The sequence below is a fragment of the Hordeum vulgare genome, chromosome 1H (assembly GCF_904849725.1).
Source record: "Hordeum vulgare subsp. vulgare chromosome 1H, MorexV3_pseudomolecules_assembly, whole genome shotgun sequence".
NCBI lineage: Eukaryota > Viridiplantae > Streptophyta > Magnoliopsida > Poales > Poaceae > Hordeum > Hordeum vulgare.
In genome coordinates, this window is record NC_058518.1 from 369,713,916 (window position 1) to 369,736,424 (window position 22,509).

The following is a 22,509-nucleotide window of genomic DNA, read 5'->3' on the forward strand; positions in this document are numbered from 1 at the left end:
ATACATACAAGGCAGCATCCCATTTGAATCTCTGATTTATCACAAAAATGGCAAATCATACCACAGGTTTTGAGGTTTAAACACTAAGGTATGTGGTTTAGTAAAAAACTGTACAGAGGAAGGCCTGTTCAAGTGTTCATGCCAGTACAACAAAGCTAGTGAAGCGCTACAAGGAGTGAAGGATTAGTGATCAGTGACCGGGTCTCGTCTGCTACGACCTAATTCTGAAGACCTGCAGCTTCTCCTCGCTCAAGCACCCGAGGTACTTCTTGGTGGAGCTCGCCGCGAACCTCAGGTCAAGGATCGGTTGGCGGTGCGGCTTGAGATCAGCGAGCGGCTGAAACGAAGGCAACAGCCACGTGCGGACTCCGCGCACCGACTCGTCGCCATAGGCAAAGATGTGCTGGCCGTTTCCGCTGCAGGGTATGATTGCGGACTTCGACATCCGCAGCTCACTCACATTGCCGTTGCAGATCTGCTCTTTCACGAAGGATGTGCTGCTCGTCCTCCTCAGCAGGGCATGGGATCCGAGCTTTCCAGAACTCGAGAGCGTCGGTGACTGTGATATAGCCATTTGAGATGCAGTGCCATCGCCTGAAAACTCGACCCTCGGACGGAAGGAGGCCACGATCAGATCACTTGATGGAGTGGCGCATGCAAGGGATATGCAGACCCCTTGGTTTTCCGTCCCGGTAAGCAAATTTGGCCTGGAAAAATGACCAACGTTCAATATCTACATCTGCACATACCATAGGCACCGGCAGAATCAAAAAGAGTTTTTTAGAACTGCAAAATACCTATTTTCACTGCCATCTACATCCCAAATGCAGGGTCCTATGGAAGAAGCAGAGATGATCTTCGTGGAACCACTATCATCTACCACAGAGTGGATTGTGTGAACTGGGTTTGTAGATAGACCACTCAAGGAGTGCAGTGGTCCTTTAGTTTGGCGGGTATCAAAGACCAAAAGCATGCCATTCTGTAAAATTCAACGGAAGTTTCTTGTCACCCTTTCAAATAGCACAAAAGGTTCAGAAAGAATCATAAGATATTTTGAGTAGCCACCTGTAATCCAGCATATACGTGGTTGGGGCCAGTTTGATCCCCTGAACAGGACCAGCCTGGAGCCTGCATTGCATTAAAATACAAAAATTAGCAGGCCAGGATAAACCATTCAAGTAGTTCACAAAACAAAGTTCTAACTAGAGAGCATATATTCAGTACGTTTAAAGTTAAAATGTTCAAATTTATATGCATCATTGTCAGTTACAAGCGCCACATGATGTAGATCTTCTGATATTTTGAAACGTGCATGCTGTAGTGAACACCTGATGCATTTTAATATACACAACATAAAGAGCTATAAGAAGAACCCAAAATAAACGGAAAGCCTTCTGGAAACCCACACCCTCAAGCAAACACACCATCTATAGTTTAAAAAATATATAAATATACTTATAGTGAAGTTAATCACAAATGGAATCAGGTGAAGGAACAAAATGTTGGGGAGCATTGTTTTAGTCAATGTATGGAGAACATAAATGTACTTGCAAATTTTGTGAACTTCAAGTTCAAAGAATCACCGGTAGATCATACTGAAGGACAACATTGTTGGTTGTCATGCTGTGATATTCATATCGCACAAAAGTAAAGGTTAGTTAAAATCTGTTAAAATAAAACAGTGAGAAATTGAACTGGCATATTTGCAGATGGACCTGAGAAGTGACAATTTCCTGCCAAGAGATGCAAAGATAGCAAGGCCCCCAGAAGTGATACAAATATCCCTGACAGCTTTAGTGTTAGGCGGAAGGCGGACTTTCGTTTCTTGTCTAGAGAACATGCAGATCTGTCGAAATTATGAGTGGAGATACATAAGGTGACTACGGATAAACAACCAAAATGTGTGTCAAGAAGCATAACTCGTCTTCAATCATTAAGCAACACATCTAGTTTGTAATCTGTACCTTGGTAAGGACATGTTCAGCACTAACTCCAGGAGCCCTTCCAGACGCTACTATAATCTGGCTGGATACATCTATGCCCATGACTCGAGCTCCATCCAGGACAAACTCATTCTACAACATATAGTAAACAACTTCAGAACATGGTGCCTTCCGCGAATGAGTGGTTATGTTTTTTAGGTGAGAACGAAGTCAGGAATAGAAAAACAAATTGGATCAAAAGATTATACGACCCTTTCGGGCCCAACGTTGGCATGGCAAACAAGTTACCAAGGCATGTACGTGGTAGATTTTATCATATCACATGATCCTTTATAAGGCACAATCAAATGGCACTAGAAAACAACTCTCAAGATTGGTCCATAAAGTTTAAATGTACAACAGAATGAGGCAATCAAGCAACACTCGAAATAAAATAGACCTGGAGAACAAACTGGCAAAGATCACTACTGCCACCATGTGCTCTAAGTGAGGGAAGTGACTCTGCATCCATTGCTCCATCCGATGATTGTTCTGCCATTTTCTTCATAATTGGTTGTAAAGAACGTTAGCATCCTCTACTGTATAAATGATAATAAAAATAATATTTTGAGTAATGCTACCTGTCGCTTTGAGCTTGATTCATTTATTAGACGTTGTTGATACAAAATCTGCCTCTGCAAGACATATAAAAACATAAGTGAATAAATACGAGGCTCTACTGAACAAAAGGTTTATTTCCTGACACAGGAGAGGTCAGTCACAAACTAACAATCGAGTATATACTATAATAAAGGAAACATACACATGAGGGCTTTGTTAAGATGAATAAACTGAGAGGTAAACTTTTATCTGCGCAGCATTACTAAGAACAATCGCGGTACTGGATTTTCAGTTTAAATAGTATGCATGGTAACACAATGAAACTATTGTTTGTATTATAAATAGCGATATCAAAGCGGAGAAGTTATGCATGTACCTTGTATTCTTTTATCTCCTCAAATAATTTTTGTTGCTGCATGGAAACATAAAAGTATTAGGTTATATAACAACTATATGCAACGTATGCCTTGTGGTGACTTAATTTATTTATAGGAGTGTTACGATAAGAGAATATGCCAGTTGCCTATAGCCCAACAACAGAACATTAACATATTTCTCACAAAAATGTCAAAACTTATTAATAATCATTACACATTTACACTGAACTTAAATGGCACGAAGAGATGAATTCAATAGCACAAGTGAACATTCAACACCGGGCATGCACAAGCTACAGAATCGACTAAAAAGAGAGTAATCAGGCACTTGCTGAACCAGGCAGGGAGTAACAGTTTAGCAAAGAAGGGCAAACGCCTATGATAGTATGATTTACTCAGATACCATCTGAGTTTCCCTTTTTTGTATCCATAATCCGTTTGACTTTTATTCGCACTTGAAGATTTTGCTAATAGTTTGTTACCATTTTGTCTTTTAATCCTTTTATTATTCTTTGCTGCCTTAAGCAACGAAGTGTAGTTATATAAGACCATGTAGTCTTATCACCAGGATTTCTTGATTCACAGGTGTAATCAGTGTTCATACAGAATAACAGAAGTACAAATATCCTTCTTAGTAATGTGGCTCGTAATATCTTACATTCGGTGAATATCTCAATGGGAAAGAGTTTTCATAAGTCCTAATATCAGTTAGAAGCAAAAAAAAAAAGTGGATTCTGAAAAGGAAGTAGCTTACTTGATTCTCAAGAACCTCATTTTTATCTCTCAATGACAATACTTGCTGTATAAACCAAACAAGCTTCAGTCCATGGTCAGAAATATATCCAAGGAAAAGTAAAAAAGAAAAAACTAACCTTTTCAAGATCATTATTTGGGACAACAACCTCTGGTGCATAGAGGTTGATAATGTTCTTTTGTCTAAACATCTTGCCGCACTGAGGACACTGATTAAATAATAACAACAACCATGGCCATTGAGAAGTATTTCTCCCAATAAGAGTGTGCAATTCACTTAAAGATGTGATTCTAAACTAGGAGTTGTTGACAGCATACCGTGGCACTTTTCTTCCCACACTGTGCTAACCATTTTTCTAAGCAAGATCTGCCGTAGACATGCCCACAAGGAATGCAACTACAAGTAGGGTATCATATAGTTAGCAATTCAAGATCTTCACCAAGATGAGTTATTTGGGGGGCTACAAATAATGAGTTAAAAACATAGATCTATGCCACAAAACCAGCAAATAAGAAGCTAGAAGCAGGTTTAAAGAATAAACGAGGTTCATCACTCCCCTGGATACAAAATTCAAATAATCAAAAGGCTCAATGATGCATAGTAAGTGCAGTACTGCAGTTTCTGCATTGTTAGCAAATTCAATGGCCCATTTTAGATCAAAAGCCATGGCCCAGCTTTGAACTATTGAACACCTAGAACTTAGGTGACCCACTCACAATCAGATAATGTTAACTCAGCAAGATTATCTTCGTCTGCTACTCACCAAGCAAAACACAGTGTGACAGGGAGGAGCTGGTTCACAGCTTTTGATCGGATCACTAGACATTACGTCCTAAACAAGCAAAAACAAACAAAACAAAACAAAACAAAGATGAATAATTTCATGACCCTTCACATGCTAATGAATAATCAAGTTATTACAAACAGCATTAATATAGTTAAGTTTTAAAAGGAATAAGTATATTTTTTGACCTCGAACTCTAGCGATAGTATAAAAATCACCCCTCTACTCTGAAACCCCTAAAAATCAGTCCCTCAACTATTTATACTGGATACTTTTCATCCCTCGCAACGTTTAAAGTGGTTTTTGGTATTGACGCGGACCTGGTTTTGACTAAAATCATCAACGTGGCCTGATTTTTAGGCACACACGGACGGTTTTAGTCAAAACCGGGTCCACGTCATATACCAAAACCACTTTAAGCACTGCGAGGGACGAAAAGTATCCGGTTTAAATAGTTGAGGGACTGAGTTTTAGTGATTTCAGAGTTGAGGGGCGATCTCTATACTATCGCAAGAGTCCGGTGACGAAAAATATACTTATCCCGTTTTAAAACAACATAGCAATCCTACATTAATGGACATTCAGTCCAATGAAGCCGATGACAACGCTGTAGCTTATGAGTCAAACATGTGCCACACTTAAACTGCGGAATCGTCTAAAACATGAACCTCCAGTCCATGTCCATCCACTACACTGAAATCACATCAGCTCCAAGTTTTAATGGGGAAACGCAGCACAGTTACCATGTGGTGTCTGCTAATCCGCAGAGCAACGAAACAAAGGAACCGCGGCAGCTGTACCAAGCAATGTAGATCGAAACAAATGAACCGCGGCAGCTGTACCAAGCAATGTAGAACTAGAACCACAAAGCACAAGGGTGTACCTAGTAAATCCACCAGACCACGGTACAATTCCCTCTCACCTTACGCGATGCTCGCCGTCGGCGGTCCACGCGTTCATACAGACGGGGCAGCTGGGGAGGAGCGGCCCCTCCGCGTCCTCGTCATCCCCATCCCCATCCTCCTCGCCCGAGCTGGAAGAGCTGACCTGCGGCACCGGCTGAGCCGTTGACACAGGAGCCGCCACCCCGCCGTCGGCGCGGAGCTCGCCCGCCTCCTCCAGTGGCGCTTCTTCCTCGCGCGCCCCCTCCTCCACCGGCTGCGGCATAGGGGAGTGGGCTTGGAGAACGGATTTGGGGAGAGAGAGGAGGGAAATTTTCGGATGCGGTGGCCGCCGGCGACGGGAAAGGGTTGGCGCGCGCGCATGAGCGAGGAGGTTTTCGGGGCCCGTGGGCTCTTCCTGCATTTACGGGCCTCGGGAAACATCCGGCCCAGGAAGCAACGCACCGGCGCGTCCTGCGCGCTGCAGCAGCGGTGGAGGTCGAGAACTCGAGATGTTTAGTACCACCTCGCCTGGCGGAGCTGGTTGCGAGGGGGCAGGAGGGTACATAAGGAGCGGCACTGCCCACGTTGTAACATACTTACCTGGACGGGGTCGACGGGCGATCAAGAAGGCCCGTGGCCTAGGTCAATGGCCTGCATTGCACATGGCCGGTGCGTTGGCCTACCATCTCCCCAAGCGGGAGAGTGGACGTCGTAATTTGTGGTAGAGGGGGTACGCGTTCGCGCGGCCCCTGCCAATTCTTTGAAATTAAACCTTGGCCCTTGATAGCTGGTGTTGGTTACTGTCGAAGTTTTGTTCTGAGACCGGAAAGGGCTTGTAAAATTATGTTTTCGTCCTTGCGACCTCGTCGGGGAGGTTCGCAGATTGTTTTTATTGTTCACTGAGGTTTAATTTCTGTGCTGTAACTTTTCATTCCAGACCCTACATCTGCTGTTGTTTTCTCCGTCGTTCGAAAAACCTTTTCATTGCATACAGAAAGTGGGAATTTCTTGTAGAGAAAGATAGCGAAATTCTGTGAAAATATTTAGGTCCTGGATCTCAATCCAAAAGCATACAGAGGGGGGGAAGAAGATTTGATTTGGGGGAGGATTCAGGCAGGGATGGCGCGCAGCGTTTCGTACGTGTCGGCGGCGAAGCTGGTGTCCATGGCGCGGGGGAACCGGGTGGCCGTCATCGATGTCAGGTAAACAAGGTGACCTCGCCCTGGCCGCGGGCGCCGCCCCGCCGCCGTGCCGGTTTGGGGCCTGATGATTGTTTTTCTCTTGGTGCGGTTCGGAAGGGACGAGGAGAGGAGCTACCAGGCGCACATCGCGGGGTCGCACCACTTCGCCAGCGGCAGCTTCGCGGCGCGGATGCCGGAGCTCGTGCGGGCCACCAGCGGCAAGGACACCCTCGTCTTCCACTGCGCGCTCAGCCAGGTGAAGAAGATCCCCGCCTCCCCTCGTCTCTAGAACGAATCCCCCCTTACTCGAAATCAGATTCTCAAGACAGAAAACACTACGCAATCGATCGCGTGTTATTCACTACTGATTTCTACGGGCATGTGGTCGGGTGGGAATTGGGATTGTGCAAATCGTCTTGTGGGGGAACCTTGGCCAAATCTCCATCTGATCTTCTTCTCTCCTAGTAGATCGTTGGTTAACTTTGAAGCCGTGTGACTTTGTTAGAAGTAAGCATGCACATGTAGTGGGTTCTTTGTTTGTTTAAAATGCTGCCTGTTGGAACCCTAGGTTCAGTTTTAGACACTTGAAGATTTGAATCAACAATTAGACCATGTCCACAGTTGTCGTCAAGGCGCCTTTATATACAGTTAACGTCTGTCGTAGCTTGTTTAAAAACTGCAGTTAGTGAGATCCATCGTTGCAGCGTTGTTTAAACTGAGGTCTGAAGGAGTAGCATTCTAACATCTAAATCTTCTACGTGGTGCCAAGCCGGAAATTTTATAAAAGAAATATTGTAACAGGAGGTTTTCTAGTTTTTTTCGCTTGGATTGTTTTTGCTTTGTAATGTTACTGTCAATGAATTCCCTGGAAGAAAATCCACCCACCTCTTCTACCTGGAACATACTATTAAGTATTACTCACTCAAGGTAGTCAGATTAAGCATTTTGTGCTTATTGAATGGTTGTCTGAATATTCTTTTGAGTTTTTATCAGTTATGCTACTAGTTGTGTACCACTACTCAGTTTTGCCATTAGAAGTTACAACTGCTCAAAATTCCATGAGATGCTTGCTCAAAAATGTCATTAGATATGTCAAAAATGCCTTCGTTCCATTAGATGTTTGCTCAAAAATGTCATTAGACATCGTTATTATCAGGTCAAACTCGTTAACCATGTTATATGATGAAAATACCCTTATACCCACATGTCAGATCTCTCTAACTCACAATGATAAGTGTGGACCCCACTTGTCAGGAGTAAGCAAATGAATAATTTTAGAGAAAAATAAGAACGTTTTTGGGATCAAGTGGGACCCACACTTTATTGTAGTGAGGTAGAGGGAGAGCTCACATGTTGGTCTATAGGTATTTTGGTCATTATAACATGGCATACGAGGTTTGAGCTGACAATAATGGTGTCCAGTGGCATCTTTGAGCATGCGCCTAACAAAGCAATGGCATTTTCGAGCAGTTGAAATTGCTAGTGGCAAAACTGAGTAGTGAGACACAACCGGTGGCATAACTGATAAGAACCTATTCTTTTTGTGGATCTTTTCGAGTTGGATAAAGCGACACATGATAGCTTGCATATGTGTATCAAAAGTCAGCTTTATGGTGATGTCAAGTGAGAAATTACGCTAAGTTGACTCTCTGCATACTTGTATGCAGGCTTCGGGGATTGTGTGCATGCATCCATATATGTTAGCGGTTCAAGCCTAGGATATTTCATTTACCCCACCTTGCCAGTAATAACCAGAAATTACAGAAACTGAAAGATGAGGTTCAGAACCGCATATACAAAATGTGAAACAGAGGGGTAAATGAAATATGATCTCACAGACTTTACCACAAAGGGGATAACAGTGTGCAAAGTAGAAGTACAATCAGCTGAGCATGTTCAAGGCTTTGGATGCAAAACATGTCTTACGCAAAAGTTGCATGTTCTATTTCTTGCTTATGGTTAATATGTTGCCCAAAACTTGGTGAATGCCTTGAAATTCTATTGCTCTCTTCTAACATAAAAGGTAGTCGGCATTGTTAATTCATCTGATTTCATACACTAGCTTTAGTGTTACATTTGTTGGATCGATGCCCTCACATGGCCTGCCAAAAAAACGGCGTTGGCCTTGTGCTTGGATAGCTACCAAATAATTGGTGCGCCCTGCCCTGCCCACCTATGTCCGTTCAATCCGATACCAATTTTTCGGAGACGTTGGCAGCGGAATTGGCCGCCAATTCATTGGCGCACCCGTGGTTGGTGGGGCTGACCCTGGCACGATCCAAACAGGCCCTTAGTTAATTAGTTCCTACACTAGTGTCGAAAAACGTCCTACATTATGGGACGGGGGAGTACCATGTAAGTTTATGCTTCTAGAACTTACTTTCTTTTGTACTGTGTAGTGATGTTCATTTCTTCGTATGTCAGTCATATCTCTGATCGTGTTAATTCTGCGACAGCATTTCAGTATCGTACAGTTTACATTGGTAGGATAAGAAACAAATCAAGTCTTGGTATCCCCTGTTCTCTATTTTGTACCATATTTTTTGCTTATCAACGTTTGTTCTTACATGTTCTGTCACCATGCCCCAGGTGCGAGGTCCGTCCTGTGCTCGGATGTTTTCGGATTATCTATCCGAGTCCAAGGAAGATTCAGGGATAAAGAACATCATGGTGCTTGAACGTGGATACAATGGATGGGAGATTTCAGGCCAGCCCGTCTGCCACTGCAAAGATGCTCCTTGCAAAGGCACATGCTCTTGATCTTCTGAGTTACCATCTTGATCCAGCTCTACTCAGCTTTTGAATGATCTGTGATTCAGCATCGCTGCTGAGCTGGCCCAACTTTCTCATTGAGATGATGATGCATAACAATCCATTGAATTTCGCAATGTCTTGGAACATTTCATTTACACGTATATGACATGCCTTTTTCAGATGATATACGTATACCTGAACTGTTACATGCACAGTGCACGCCATACCTTGCGTGAAAAATGTCCACAAGTACCGGAAAGTTTGAAGATGTTTTCCTCCTGCATCTACCCTGTAGATCTGTCTATAAAGTATAAAATGTATATTGCATTCATTTCTTTCAGCTGCTAAAGTTGTCAATTGTACAGGACGAGGTGTTGTCTATCTGCCAATCGGTTCTACATTTTTAGTCATAGCCATCATTTTATGGACCATTGGATGAAGATCTTCCTCCCCCACCCCCGCATCTCCTCGCTGCTTTGTGCTGGTGCACGTGAGCAACCCACCTCGATCAAATCGGTGTTTGGGAAGGGAGGCGGACGCTACCCTTCTTGGAGGTGTCGTTGTCAGTGTGACTTTGCCCTCTTCGAGACTCTGGGAAACCCACATTCCCGGTGCATCGGATGACGGCGATGCAACCTGTGTCATGCCCCTTCTTGAAGGACCATCTAGGGTTCGGCTTAGTTGATTTGTTTGGTGGATGCTACATGTCGGTGGTGGTTGTATGACTGGCTTGGGGTCGATGGTAGTGTGTGTTATTTGGGGACTGGCAACGACACATGTTGGTGATGTGGAGCTACCATCCGCTACCCATGTGTCCTCATTGCTGTTGTTGTTTGGGGTTTTACTGTCATAGTGCTGCCACTTGCTCCCCCCCAAACACACACACAAACAATGATATTTTGGTGTTGATCATGGTATGATTAGTGGGACTAATTGGTTGTCGGGTTTATCTTAGGACAATGATCTTAAGGCGACTTATTATGGAGATGGTTGAACACCCTCCCCCAAGCCTTATTTTCAAAAAGAAAAAAATGCAGCAACTATCCAAGAATCGAAGTTTTTTTTTGTTTTCTTTGAGTCATAGAAGAAAATGCACTATTAAGAGGGGTTGGGGAGTTGGAAGAAGTTTGGGGATCATGCAATTCTCATATACAAAGCCATCCCATGTTCATAGATCAAATGGGTTAAGACCCTAGCCAAAACTATGACGAGTCGCGCCTCCTCATCTAGGCAGGGTGGTGTGACCGCCCGACAACATCATATGTGTCCTTGTCCTGCTGGTGATCCTCGTTGAGGGGGCAAATGGCTCTTGCACCAAGTCCACGTGTTGCTTCGCGTAATGGGGCCAAATGACATGTTCCATTCGTGTCATTTGGCTCCATTACCCAGTGCAGCAGGTGACCCAACCATAAGTTGATGGCCTTCTCCTTCATGGCCATCTTTTGATGAGGATATCAATATCATTGTTACACCCCTAGCCCCTACTAGTATATATACTGGACCAATTACTAGAGCTCACACACGCCAATTGAATTACGAGGTACTTTCAAATCTTGGAAATCCTTCTAATGTTCATGAACATATGATGCTTCCTAAATTAGATACTTTTGTTTTACTTATGAATGAAGGACCCGACATGGACAAGAAGGATAGCCATTGGAGCGCGATCAAGCATGGAGAAGAAGGTGCACGGGGGAAAGTACAATGGAGTTCCTAGTGGTGATTTTCGCACTTTGAAGCCACCGTAAGGAGAGCATGAAGGCTTGGATGAAATATAAAAGATGCCAATTTATAAATTTCGTCCATAGGCTTATAGGTGACATGCCACCTTATTTTTGGGGCAGGCCCACGTAATTTTGAAATACCACATTATAGGTTGTTTTTAGAGTCTATGTGTGGGAAAACCGAGTTAGGGTTGGTTTCGGAGGGGTCATGAAATTCCCCTCAATTTCCCCATATATACAACCCTTAGGGCTTCATTTAGACTTGGGTTTTGTTTGGATTAAAAGTTTGCCATAGTTGTAACTTCAGGTCCTTCCTTTGTGTTCCACGACCAAACCAAGACATCACAGAACCCCACATTCATCAATAAAATTTTTCTCTTATATTCGCAATATTCAGATTGCAAATTCAGTTTCTTTCTTGTTTTTCATTTGCGTGCAAGAAATATACCTTCGTGGTCAGGTTGATCGCGCTCCGGTGTGGCCAATAACCTCTCGGAGTTGGTTTAGCGATTGCTAAGGCGCAACGGCTTCGCACGATCCTAGTCGGACCGTCAAAGTTGACTCCACCATAAATGACGGCCACCATCTCATCGAAAGACGGGACACCTTTGACTCTATCATCTTCTATGAGATAGGCACCTAGTTCGTCCGTTTATGGAGGCGAAGCGACATGGCGCCAATGTGTTATTCTACCTTGGCATTGTAGATCCGACACAACGAAGATCAGCTGAACCCCATGAAATCCGTTTAAGACACAACTCTCAACACACCCTCTAACAACTCAAGAGGCATCGCGGAGACGGGTTTAGATAGGGAGGATTTTATTCCAACTTTAGGGACTGCTGCCAGCCTGCCTTCCCAAACAAGACACAAACCCTATACAGCCAAAAAAACTAAAAATGAAGCAAGAGCCCTCCCACTGACAAGGGTTGAAATCCACTGCGCATCCACGACCCTAAGGGCATCAGTAGTGTGTAGAGGCGGCCTTGCCTCTAACATGGATCCCACGTGTTTGCCTCTAAGGTCACATGACAAGCGTGTAGTGTATAGCATGTCCTCGAGCCTCTAAGCTAGGACCCACTCAACAAGTAAACAAATATATATTTTTCATGCCTTTAGGACTGTTTCCATGCGTGAGACAACCCAGCATGCAAACACATGATTATTTTGAATTTTTGAAGTGGTTGGAAGCAGCCTCTTACCTTAGAGGCGACGCCAAGGTTTTTTTGGCTAGAGGCAACAAGTGCAGTGTATAGCGTGTGCCTCTAAGGCCTTAGAGGGAGGTTTAGAGGTGCAAAAAGACCACAATGTGGATGCCACACGAGGCGAGGCAGATCGGCGCCAATGTTGATGGAAGATGGAAAAACCCTACATTGGTCATCACTCGTTGGAGGAGAAAAAATATTTAGTAACATTCTTTAACAGTTTAAATCTTCTCTCTTCTTATAAGAAAATAATTTTGAATGTCAATTCTTGATCTGCCGTTAGAGATGCTCTCAAGTAGTACTCGTAGAATTTTTTCTTTAGAAACGAGTTTCATACACTTCCATTTCTCCTTTTTTTCTAAGGATTAGGGCATTTTTCAATGCTAACCAGTGATTTACTTTCATATTCGTCCACGTGCACGGATGCAAGAGACGACCATCCAACACTGCTCACATATATGCGTCCTCTTTAAAAAAATTGAAAGTCCACACATTCAAATAACCGCATATATTGAGCACATACGTTCAAATAGTCGCATATATAGAGTACATACGTCCACATAGCCGCATACAACAATAGTTTAAATTTAAGAAAGTTCAAATATTACATTTCAACATTGTTATCTTCTTTAATATACTCAATCAGATTTTCCTTCATCTTCTCATGAGTTGTTCCATGCCGAATTTATTTATTCATTTGAATAAACTCTTCAAATGTGATCGTATTTCGGTCTCAAAGTTCGGTAGGATCACCAAGTTCGATAGGATCACCCATTTTCTCAAACTATAGAGTTGTGGCAGCATCCTCACCCTCATCCTCGACGATTATGTTATGCATGATCACACAATATGTCATCACCTTTCATAAGGTCCCGGATATCATTGTTTAGCAGGTCCGCGGACAACTACGAAATGGGCATGTATCACTCCAAATGTCGTCTCGACATCCTTTCTAGTTGCTACTTATCTTTGGTAAAGTGAGATTTTTTTAGCCAACTGGGTTAAGATGGTGTTGACAAACGTAGCTCGCGGAGGATAGATATCGTCAACCATATAGTAGCCCATATTGTACTCATGTCCATTGATAGTTGTCGGAAATATGCCCTAGATACAATAATAAAGAAGTTATTATCATAACTCCTTGTTCATGTTAAATGTTCATTGTTCCATGCTAGAATTGTATTGATCAAAAACTAAATACATGTTGGGGATATACCCCACGGTATGACCCGGCTGTCAAATGGCGGCTCACGTCCAGAGTTATTATATGGGTCGTGGAAGCCCTAAAGGTGAACGCCCAGGAGGCGAGTCATCCAAGAAGGTCGTCTCTTGGACCATTACTTAGTGGCCCGGCTCACAAAGGGAGTCCCAAAGGATCTCCCTTACTTGAGAAACAAGATAAGTAGGAAGTAGATTATGTCACGGGTTGTATTATGATCCGGGCCCTATTGTAATCTTAGGGCCTCAACCTATATATAAAGGGGAGCCCCTGAGGTAGAGATATCAAGTAAGAAATGCTCGAGGGCTAGGTTATCGATTCCGCATTCTTGTAATCAAGATCATCATCAATAATACACAAATCAGGATGTAGGCTTTTATCATCATCAGAGGGGCCAAACTTGGGTAAACCCTTGTCTCTCGTTCCCGATCAACCCCATCCAAGCAACCACCTAGTTGCGATGGCTCCTAGACTTAGTCCTATCGCTAGGACATCTTCCATGATAAAACCACGATAGTTGGCGCCCACCATGGGGTCAGAGCACGAAGGTGTTGAGTTCTTAGAGGGAGCTCTCCTAGGGATCGAGGGATACACAATTGGCCGGATGACCAAGAGTCATCACGGCAAACTCTACACCGACGATTCTAGCGGCGGAGCCAGCACACGGCGAGCCGGGGCGGCTGCCCGGGCTCCCATGCTGCATGTCCATGGAACTATGACAGAGAAAATTATTTTACTGAAGTGTTTGCATGGGCAAAAGCTTATTAACAGATAAGAGTTGGATCTTGCCGAGGCTGTACATTTGATCTGGCTCCGCCACTGGACGATTCAAGCTAGGGTCCCGAGGCCGGCTCAATCGAGTATGGACACCAGGTCCCCTTCGGCAAGGTCCACGTTTTCATCGGCAAGATTGGCGAGTCATGACCTGAGCTCGACATCTACACCAACATCGCTGAGCCGGCTCGGCGCACCCGACCCGGCCAGGTCCAAGCCGACCGGAGTCATGTCTTTGTCGGCTTCACCGAGGGGTCAATCTTGTGGACAACTCTGTGGCTTGCGGAGACACTCTTGTCTATTGTGACGACGAGTCTTCGATTGGAGACACCGAGTCAATCTGCCCGATTTTTTATGGTAGGCTTGGGGGCTATCCTAATGATGAGACTGCTCGGGAGTCACTTGAGGTGCCCCGACAAGCCGCCGTCTGCATGGTATGGACCATGGCGGCTCTTGATTCCGCAATGGCCGGTGTGGCGAATGGTTCCGGCGGCTCGACGCCATCTCCGAACGCGGCTGGGTCAAGTAAGACGCCGGCTCAAGCCATGGCCGAATTGATAGTCGAGATGACGAAGCTCTTGAAGACGTGACTAACCATAGAGAATCAGGAGGAACACAACACAGAGTTAACCAAACGTCACAGGTAGATGACTAAAATTCAAGAGGAGGTTGATGCCGAGAATACTCGTATGGTGGATTTGCATGATCACATACACAATGAGGCTGAATGCTTGAAGGCAGAAGCCTGGCAGCTAGGTCCTCGCCGACATGCCTCGAAGGCATTTCCTTGGAGGAGGTACGAAAGCCACCTGCCCCCTAATCTTGAGCTGACACATTTGTTCAATGCTCCACAACAAACGCTAGGGACTGGACAACCATGGGTGGATCAACTTCGTCAACCAGCTCAACAACGCGATCCGGCTCAACCACCATCGGATCAATCACCGCCTCATCGTTTCCACGCACTGGCGGACTACTTCTCCAATCCTATGGAAAATATGTTGGCGGCGACTCGTAACCTCGTGGCACTCCCGATCACAGGAAACACTCCAATTAAAGTTGAAGGCATGACTGCCATTGAGATGTTGAAGACCGCGATCACCCAACAGGCGCAATATTCCTATAGTCGAGACCATTTTCATTCTACTCCTTATGCAAGTCGCAGCAAGAGTCGACACGCACAGTCCCTTGCAATTTCTAGCAGTGGTCGCAGGCAACAGGCTTAGAAGTCGCCAACCCAGCCCATGGTGTCAGATGCGCACGCAATTGTCGATGCAACTCAGGCCTTGAGCGAGGCAGAATGGGCAGCTGTCGCGGGCGGTCAAGTGCCTCCCTCCACATCCCAGCCAGTTTCTTGGGGGGTGGGTCTGAGTAGCAGGACAATCAGAATACCCTGTCTTGCGTCGGCTCTGCGCAACAAGCGTATGACCAAGGATTTTAAGGGTCCTCGTAAGGTTCCAAATTGCACGACTAATCTCAAGCCGACTGCATGGGTAGAGAGCTACGAGATGGCCATGGACATGTTGGATGTCAGTAATGCAGTTTGTGCCAAGTACCTAACCATGATGTTGGAAGGACCGGCTCGCACATAGTTGAAAAACGTCCCTCCCAATTCAATCAATACTTGGGCAGAGTTGAAGGAGCGCTTCATTTTTTTTCAAAGAATCTGCGAGCGCCCAATGATGATTGTTGACTCACAACATTGTATTGAACGTACAGATGAGTCTGCCCACCACTAGACTCATCGCTTCATGGGGATTATTCATTCTTGAGATAGTATAACAACTGCCCATGTTATTTTGATTTTGGAGAATAATTGCCACGTCCGGCCTCTTGTTCAGAAGCTTGGGCGCCTCAAGCAAAAACCTCATGACATGGGAGACCTCATGAATGTCCTTACTAGATATGCTGAGTCAGAAACCATGAAAGATCCTGGTTCAGACGATGAAAATTCTAGCGAAGGCAAGAAACATGATAATGGTAAGGGTCACTAGCAACACAACTCCAGACACAACGGAAATCATAACAATTAAGGCAATGGTAGTAAGCGCAAGCATCCCGAAGGCGGATCAGATTTTGTCTCCAACACCAATGCTGGTTTCAAGAATTAGTGAGAGAACAACAAATCTCGCAGGTCTAACAATGGAAACAAGATCCGTAACTATGAGGAAGCGCTTAAGGCTCCTTGTCCCAAGCATAGTTTCCGAGAAGCCTGCCACCCACTTGTGGGAAAACTGTTACATCATGCAGGAGTTCCGTAATCAAGCATACCAGAGTCACCACAGTGGCGGAGGTTGTACAAATCCGGGTCATCCTGGTGTTGGCGGGTCTGGGGCCGGCTCATCTCGTGGTTTCACAGGACCAGGTTTTCATGCACTAGGCGACTGAGGAGCTGGTTTTCAGAATCATGGCAACAGTAGGATGGACATCAACGCCCTAGGCAAGGAAATCAGTAGAAAAACAACCAAGCCAAGTTTCAAAGCAATCTTAAGTAGTTGAACAACATGCAGTATCATGTGTTCACCACTAGCACCTATGGACGTGACCACAAGGTTCGACATCGAGCCATTAACATGGTCGAGCTGGCAGTCCCTAAATACTTAAACTGGTCTGAGCACCCAATCACTTGGAGCAGGTACCATCACTCTCCTCAGGTTGATAACCGAGGTGGCCTTGCTTTAGTGGTGGCACCTCAAGTTCGTGGCTATACGCTTACAAAGGTACTCATGGATGGGGGAAGTAGTATCAACATCTTATACTATGACACGTTCAGACAGATGAATCTCTCTCAAAAAAAATTGCAACTCTCCTCATAGTTTTTCATGGAATTGACCCCGGGAAATCAGCATATCCAATTGGGTGAATCAAGCTTGAAGTTGCTTTTGGTACAGAGCTCAACTACAGATGCGAATCTCTGTCCTTTGAGGTAGTCACAATCAAAAGCTCTTATCATGCCCTCTTTGGACGGCAGGCTTATGCCCACTTCATGGCTCAACCTTGCTATCTCTACCTCAAACATAAGATGCCCGGGCCAAACGGGACCATCACTGTCGATGGCAGTCGCAAAATTGCTCAAGAACATGAGGAAGGAGATGCAGCTTATGCTGAGTCAGCTTGTGTAGCGGAGTGATACGTCTCCAACGTATCTATAATTTTTTATTGTTTCATGCTATTATATTATAATTCTAGGATACTTTTTGGGTATTTATACACCAATTATATTATTTTTTTAGCACTAACCTATTGTCTATTGACCCAGTGCCCAGTGCCCGTTGTTGTTTTTTGAGTGTTTTTAGCTTTTCAGGTTTACACTACCAAATGAAATCCAATTGCCACGAAATTTTTTGGTGATTTTTTCTGGAGCAAAATAAGACCTGGAAGCTTTGGGAGGAGGCCTAAAGCCTCACGAGAGGAGCACCACACAATAGGGCGCGCCTAGGGGGTGGTCACGCCCTATTGCCTCGTGCTCCCCTCGGCTGCCTCCTTGCGTACTTATTAATCCTATAAATTCACATTAATCACAAAAACCCTAGGGAGCACCCCGAAACACTTTTTCCGCCGCCGCAAATATCTGTTCCTCCGTGAGGCCATCTGGAGCCCTTTTTTGGTGCCCTCCGGAGGGGGAATAGATCACGGAGGACCTCTACATCAACCTCGCTGCTCCCATGGTGATGTGTGAGTAGTTCACCATAGACTTACGGGTCCGTAGTTAGTATCTAGATCTCTCTCTCTCTCTCTCTCTCTCTCTCTCTCTCTCTCTCTCTCTCTCTCTCTCTCTCTTTCTCTCTCTCTCTCTCGCTCGCTCGCTTGATCTTAATGTTCAATACAATGATCATTACATCTTTTCTTTGACCTACCAGATCTCTTTTGTGCGGTGTGTTTGTTGGGATCCGATGAATTGTGGGTTTATGTTCAGATTATTCATGATAAATATTTAGACTTCTCTGAATTCTAAATATGATTCTTACGTGCATGATCATCATAGCTTCATAAATCTCTTTGATATATTGATTTGCTTTGGCCAAGTAGATTGATCTTTCTTCAATGAGATAGGTGCGTAGTAGTGGGTTCAATCTAACGGATTTCTATATCCCAGTGACAGAAACGGGACAAGATACGTCTTTGTATCGTTGCCACTAAGGATAAAATGATGGGGTTAATTCATATTAATTGAGTTCTCTTTGTCTACATCATGTCATCGTTCTCCAAGCATTACTTTGTTTTACTTAATACTCTAGATGCATGCTGGATAGCGGCCGATGGATGGAGTAACAATAATAGGTGCAGCTAGGAGTTGGCCTATTTGCTTATGGACATGATGCCTATATACACATGATCATTGTCGTGAATATCACATAACTATCCACTTTTCTGCCAAACAGTAATTTGTCTAGCACCGTATGCTTTCATTCATGAGAGATGCCACTAGGGAACACTATGGAGCGTGGGTCCATTCACTTATAAATTTACAAACACTACAATTTCCTCGCTGCCTTTATTTTCTTCTTGTTTACTTTTCACTTTGCAACTTTCAACCGCACTACTTACTTGCTTGCAAATAACGAGACAAGGGGATTGACAACCCTCTTGCCCGTGTTGGGTGCAAGTGTTTGTTTCTTTTGTGTGCAGTTGGTGAAGACGGGGGTTTGTTGTTACTCCTATTGGTTCGATAAACCTTGGTTCTCTACTAAGGGAAATACTTACCTATATTGTGTTGCATCATCCGATCCTCTTCATGGAAAACCCAACGCAGATCACAAGCATCACGGAGGAGCTAAAATTCTACATAGCTAACGTTGACCCGATAGACATGAACCCCCTAAAGAAGCCCACCACGGAGTCTAACCCTTTGCTCAAATTCAGCAAGATGAGTCTAAACAAAGATATGGCAAAAGATATGCGTGATCTTTGTTCAAGGTTTGAGGATCTCCAAAAACTTCATGAATCTCTCTCAACTGATCATGATAAGCTTTATCTCCAATATCTTCAAAGAAAAGTTGATCTTGAGAAGTTGAAAGAGGCCTATGAGGATCTTTGGAAGGAAAATGACTCACTCCTTGCTGAATAGATCAGTACCACTCAGGATGAATTTGATGTTCCATGCTTAAAATGCCTTGCTCGTGAAGCTAATGATTCCACTATTGAATGTTCAAATGCTCATAAAAATGCAATATCTTCAACTGTATCTGTGGTATCTAAACCCTCGTTTGTGGAAACCACTTCTATCATTGATGACAATGATAGGTTGAAGACATTGTTTGAGACAGGTATGTATATAAGTCTGAAGGGAAATCTGATTTTGTGTGATGTCCTCAAGAAGACAATCCTGAACAAAAACCCTAGGGAAGAGGGTGTTGGCTTCGAAAGAAACATCAATGCTGATGCACCTTACTAGAAGCCTGAGCAGTAACCCAAAACCACATGGGTTGCTACAAAGGGCCCCATAGTTGGTCCATCCACATTATCTGGCTTTACCTGCGCTAGTCCTAACATCATTGATGAATACTTTGATTCCAACTACAAACTGTTCCAATGTCAAAACAGTGAAGTATTTGCTAGGTTCACTGGCACTAACTGCAGGAATGGTTCATCCATGAAGAGGATCTGGGTTCCCAAATGTCTTCTTGAGAAGCTTCCTATGAATGTCACGACGACATCTCTCAAAAAGAAGACATTGCCCAGATCGATGTCTTCGAGAAGACAAAAGTCTTCATATGATCGCACTAACAACTATGTTTCGCAGGGAAGGACTCAAAAAACTCATGAATATTAGCACAATGGCATGAACCATTATGTTCGCCCAACTAAAAACTCTTCCACATATTGATTTGAGTATACTAACCCTCCAATGAAATGTGCTATTAGGGCTACATTTACTAAGTTCTCTGATGTTGCTTTACGTCTTATTGCTTCTAAGGCAACCCTCAGGATGTGGGTGGCTAAGAAGAACTAATATCTTCATGCAGCATCGGGTCTCTAGAGAGAATGAAGCCTAATTGGAATACTATCTCTAGAGACCCGGAAACTTTCTTGTCTGGACGCAAGAAAACAAATGAAAATGGTTTTAACATTTATGTCATCCAGTTTTACTATTTCTATCACTGCAATATCTTCATCAACGCGTGATGTTGCTGCATGCCTTGGTGAACAAGACTAATTCTCAATGCAGGAAAACAAATCGAGTCCAACCGAATGGATCATGTATAGTGGATGCACTAGTCACATGATTGGTGATCGAAGCCTATTGACGGAGTCAACTCTCCAACCTACAACCAAAGATCACACCGTCTTTGCCGACAAAAGCAGCAACAAGGTACTGGGACTAGGTAGAGTTGCTATATCAAGGGATAGGCACATGAAAAATGTGATGCTTGTTGAATCCCTTGGATACAACTTAATGTATGTCTCAATGCTTTGTGATCTTGACATGCTTGTCATATTTGACAAATTTCGATGCACTGTACTAATGGCCCCTCACAAAACCAAAGTCTTCAAAGGTTTTCGAAGAGGTGATCTATACATGGTAGACTTCTGTGCAGGATCACAGGTCATGGCATGTCTTCGAGCAAAGGCTTTAGAATGCTGGCTATGACATCGATGCCTAGGACACAATGGTATGAGGAACTTGCATACACTCGCCAAGAAGAATCACATCATTGAGGTCGAGGGTGTTAAGTTCAAGAAGGACCATCTGTGTGGTACCTGCAAAGTTGGAAATATGACTAGGGCTAAACATCCCTCAAAGACTATCATGACGACTTCCAGTCCCTTCGAGCTACTCCACATGGACTTATTCGGCCCTACTCAATATTACACTTTATATACCACTGCGAATCTATATGGATTCGTAATTGTTGATGATTACACTAGATATACCTTGGTGCACATCTTACTTTATAACAGTGAAGTGCAGGATGTATTCAGGCGCTTTGCAAACAGGTGCATGACCAACTACAACGTCAAGATCAAGCATATGAGGAGTGACAATGGAACATAATTCGAGAACACAAGTATGGATACCTTTCTTAACTCTCTGGGTATCACTCACAAGTTCTCTGCTCCATACACACCACAGCAGAACGACGTTGTGGAGCGCAAGAACATGACACTTATTGAGATGTCTCGCACCATGCTTGATGAATACAAGACATCTAATGTAGGCATGTATTCCGTATGTAGTCATACGTGCTTAGGGAAAAGAACTTGCATGACATCTATTGTCCATCCCTCCCGTGGCAGCGGGGTCCTAATGGAAACTACGGGATATTAAGGTTCTCCTTTAATAAAGAACCGGACCAACACATTAACACTTGGTGAATACATGAACTCCTAATACTATGGTCATCTCCGGGAGTGGTTCCGGCTATTGTCACTCCGGGGTTGCCGGGTCATAACACATAGTAGGTGACTACAACTTGCAAGATAGGATCTAAAACACACATATATTGGCGAGAACATAATAGGTTCAGATCTGAAATCATGGCACTCGGGCCCTAGTGACAAGCATTAAGCATGGCAAAGTAGTAGCAACATCAATCTCAGAACATAGTGGATACTAGGGATCAATCCCCGTCAAAACTAACTCGATTACATGATAGATCTCATCCAACTCATCACTGTCCAGCAAGCCTACGATGAGATTACTCACGAACGGTGAAGAGCATCATGGAGTTGGCGATGAAGGAAGGTTGATGATGACGATGGCGACGATCTCCCCTCTCCGGAGCCCAAAACGGACTCCAGATCTGTCCTCCAGATGGAGAACAGGAGGTGGCGGCGCCTCCGTATCGTAAAACGCGATGAACTCTTCTCCTTGATTTTTTTTCCGGGCGAGACGGAATAAATAGAGCTGAGATTGGAGGCGGTGGAGCAACGTGGGCCCCACAAGCCTGGTAGGCGCGACCAGGGGGGTGGCCGCACCTCCTGGGCTTGTGGCCCACTGGCTCACCTCCTCCGGTGGATCTTTGCGCGGGTATTTTTCATATATTCCATAAAAATTCCTCGTAAATTTCCAAGTCATTCCGAGAAATTTTATTTCTGCACAAAAACAACACCATGGCAATTCTGCTGAAAACAGCGTTAGTCTGGGTTAGTTACATTCAAATCATGCAAATTAGAGTCCAAAACAAGGGGAAAAGAGTTCGGAAAAGTAGATACGACGGAGGCGTATCAACTCCCCCAAGCTTAAAGCCTTGCTTGTCCTCAAGCAATTCAGTTGACAAACTGAAAGAGACAAAAGAAAAACTTTGAGGAACTCTGTTTGATCTTGTTGTTGCAACTATGTGTAACTCATATCCAGAGTTTCAGCAA

General features: G+C 44.1%; 2 protein-coding genes and 1 non-coding gene across 3 annotated transcripts; 2 read left to right on the top strand and 1 right to left on the bottom strand.

The window, feature by feature from the left end:
• Positions 1 to 17: 17 nt before the first annotated feature.
• Positions 18 to 5,717, bottom strand: LOC123437850 (E3 ubiquitin-protein ligase RFWD3). The gene is made up of 13 exons (XM_045115736.1): positions 5,381 to 5,717; positions 3,992 to 4,070; positions 3,793 to 3,882; positions 3,675 to 3,719; positions 2,920 to 2,955; positions 2,564 to 2,617; positions 2,383 to 2,484; positions 1,965 to 2,075; positions 1,716 to 1,846; positions 1,584 to 1,623; positions 1,066 to 1,128; positions 798 to 979; positions 18 to 707 (listed from the first exon to the last, which is right to left on the bottom strand). The coding sequence occupies exons 1-13, from the start codon at positions 5,623 to 5,625 to the stop codon at positions 212 to 214; spliced, it is 1,674 nt and encodes a 557-aa protein (XP_044971671.1). The 5' UTR covers positions 5,626 to 5,717; the 3' UTR covers positions 18 to 211.
• Positions 5,718 to 5,934: 217 nt separating this feature from the next.
• Positions 5,935 to 6,095, top strand: LOC123422500. Its single transcript, XR_006620520.1, has one exon. It is a non-coding gene; the product is annotated as a U1 spliceosomal RNA (small nuclear RNA).
• On the top strand, positions 5,961 to 9,461 carry LOC123437882 (arsenate reductase 2.1-like). Its single transcript, XM_045115738.1, has 3 exons — positions 5,961 to 6,544; positions 6,641 to 6,779; positions 9,113 to 9,461. The coding sequence occupies exons 1-3, from the start codon at positions 6,462 to 6,464 to the stop codon at positions 9,281 to 9,283; spliced, it is 393 nt and encodes a 130-aa protein (XP_044971673.1). The 5' UTR covers positions 5,961 to 6,461; the 3' UTR covers positions 9,284 to 9,461.
• The last annotated feature ends 13,048 nt before the right edge of the window (positions 9,462 to 22,509 follow it).

What these genes read in the sequence shown, in the direction of transcription:
- LOC123437882 (XM_045115738.1), top strand. Translation starts at nt 6,462, where the DNA reads ATGGCGCGCAGCGTTTCGTACGTGTCGGCGGCGAAGCTGGTGTCCATG. An exon ending in GTGGCCGTCATCGATGTCAG is followed by an intron (nt 6,545 to 6,640) that starts GTAAACAAGGTG and finishes GCGGTTCGGAAG; the next exon opens with GGACGAGGAGAGGAGCTACC. An exon ending in TCCACTGCGCGCTCAGCCAG is followed by an intron (nt 6,780 to 9,112) that starts GTGAAGAAGATC and finishes ACCATGCCCCAG; the next exon opens with GTGCGAGGTCCGTCCTGTGC.
- LOC123437850 (XM_045115736.1), bottom strand. Translation starts at nt 5,625, where the DNA reads ATGCCGCAGCCGGTGGAGGAGGGGGCGCGCGAGGAAGAAGCGCCACTG. An exon ending in GACGGCGAGCATCGCGTAAG is followed by an intron (nt 4,071 to 5,380) that starts GTGAGAGGGAAT and finishes CCCTACTTGTAG; the next exon opens with TTGCATTCCTTGTGGGCATG. An exon ending in AGGAAATTGTCACTTCTCAG is followed by an intron (nt 1,624 to 1,715) that starts GTCCATCTGCAA and finishes TGAATATCACAG; the next exon opens with CATGACAACCAACAATGTTG.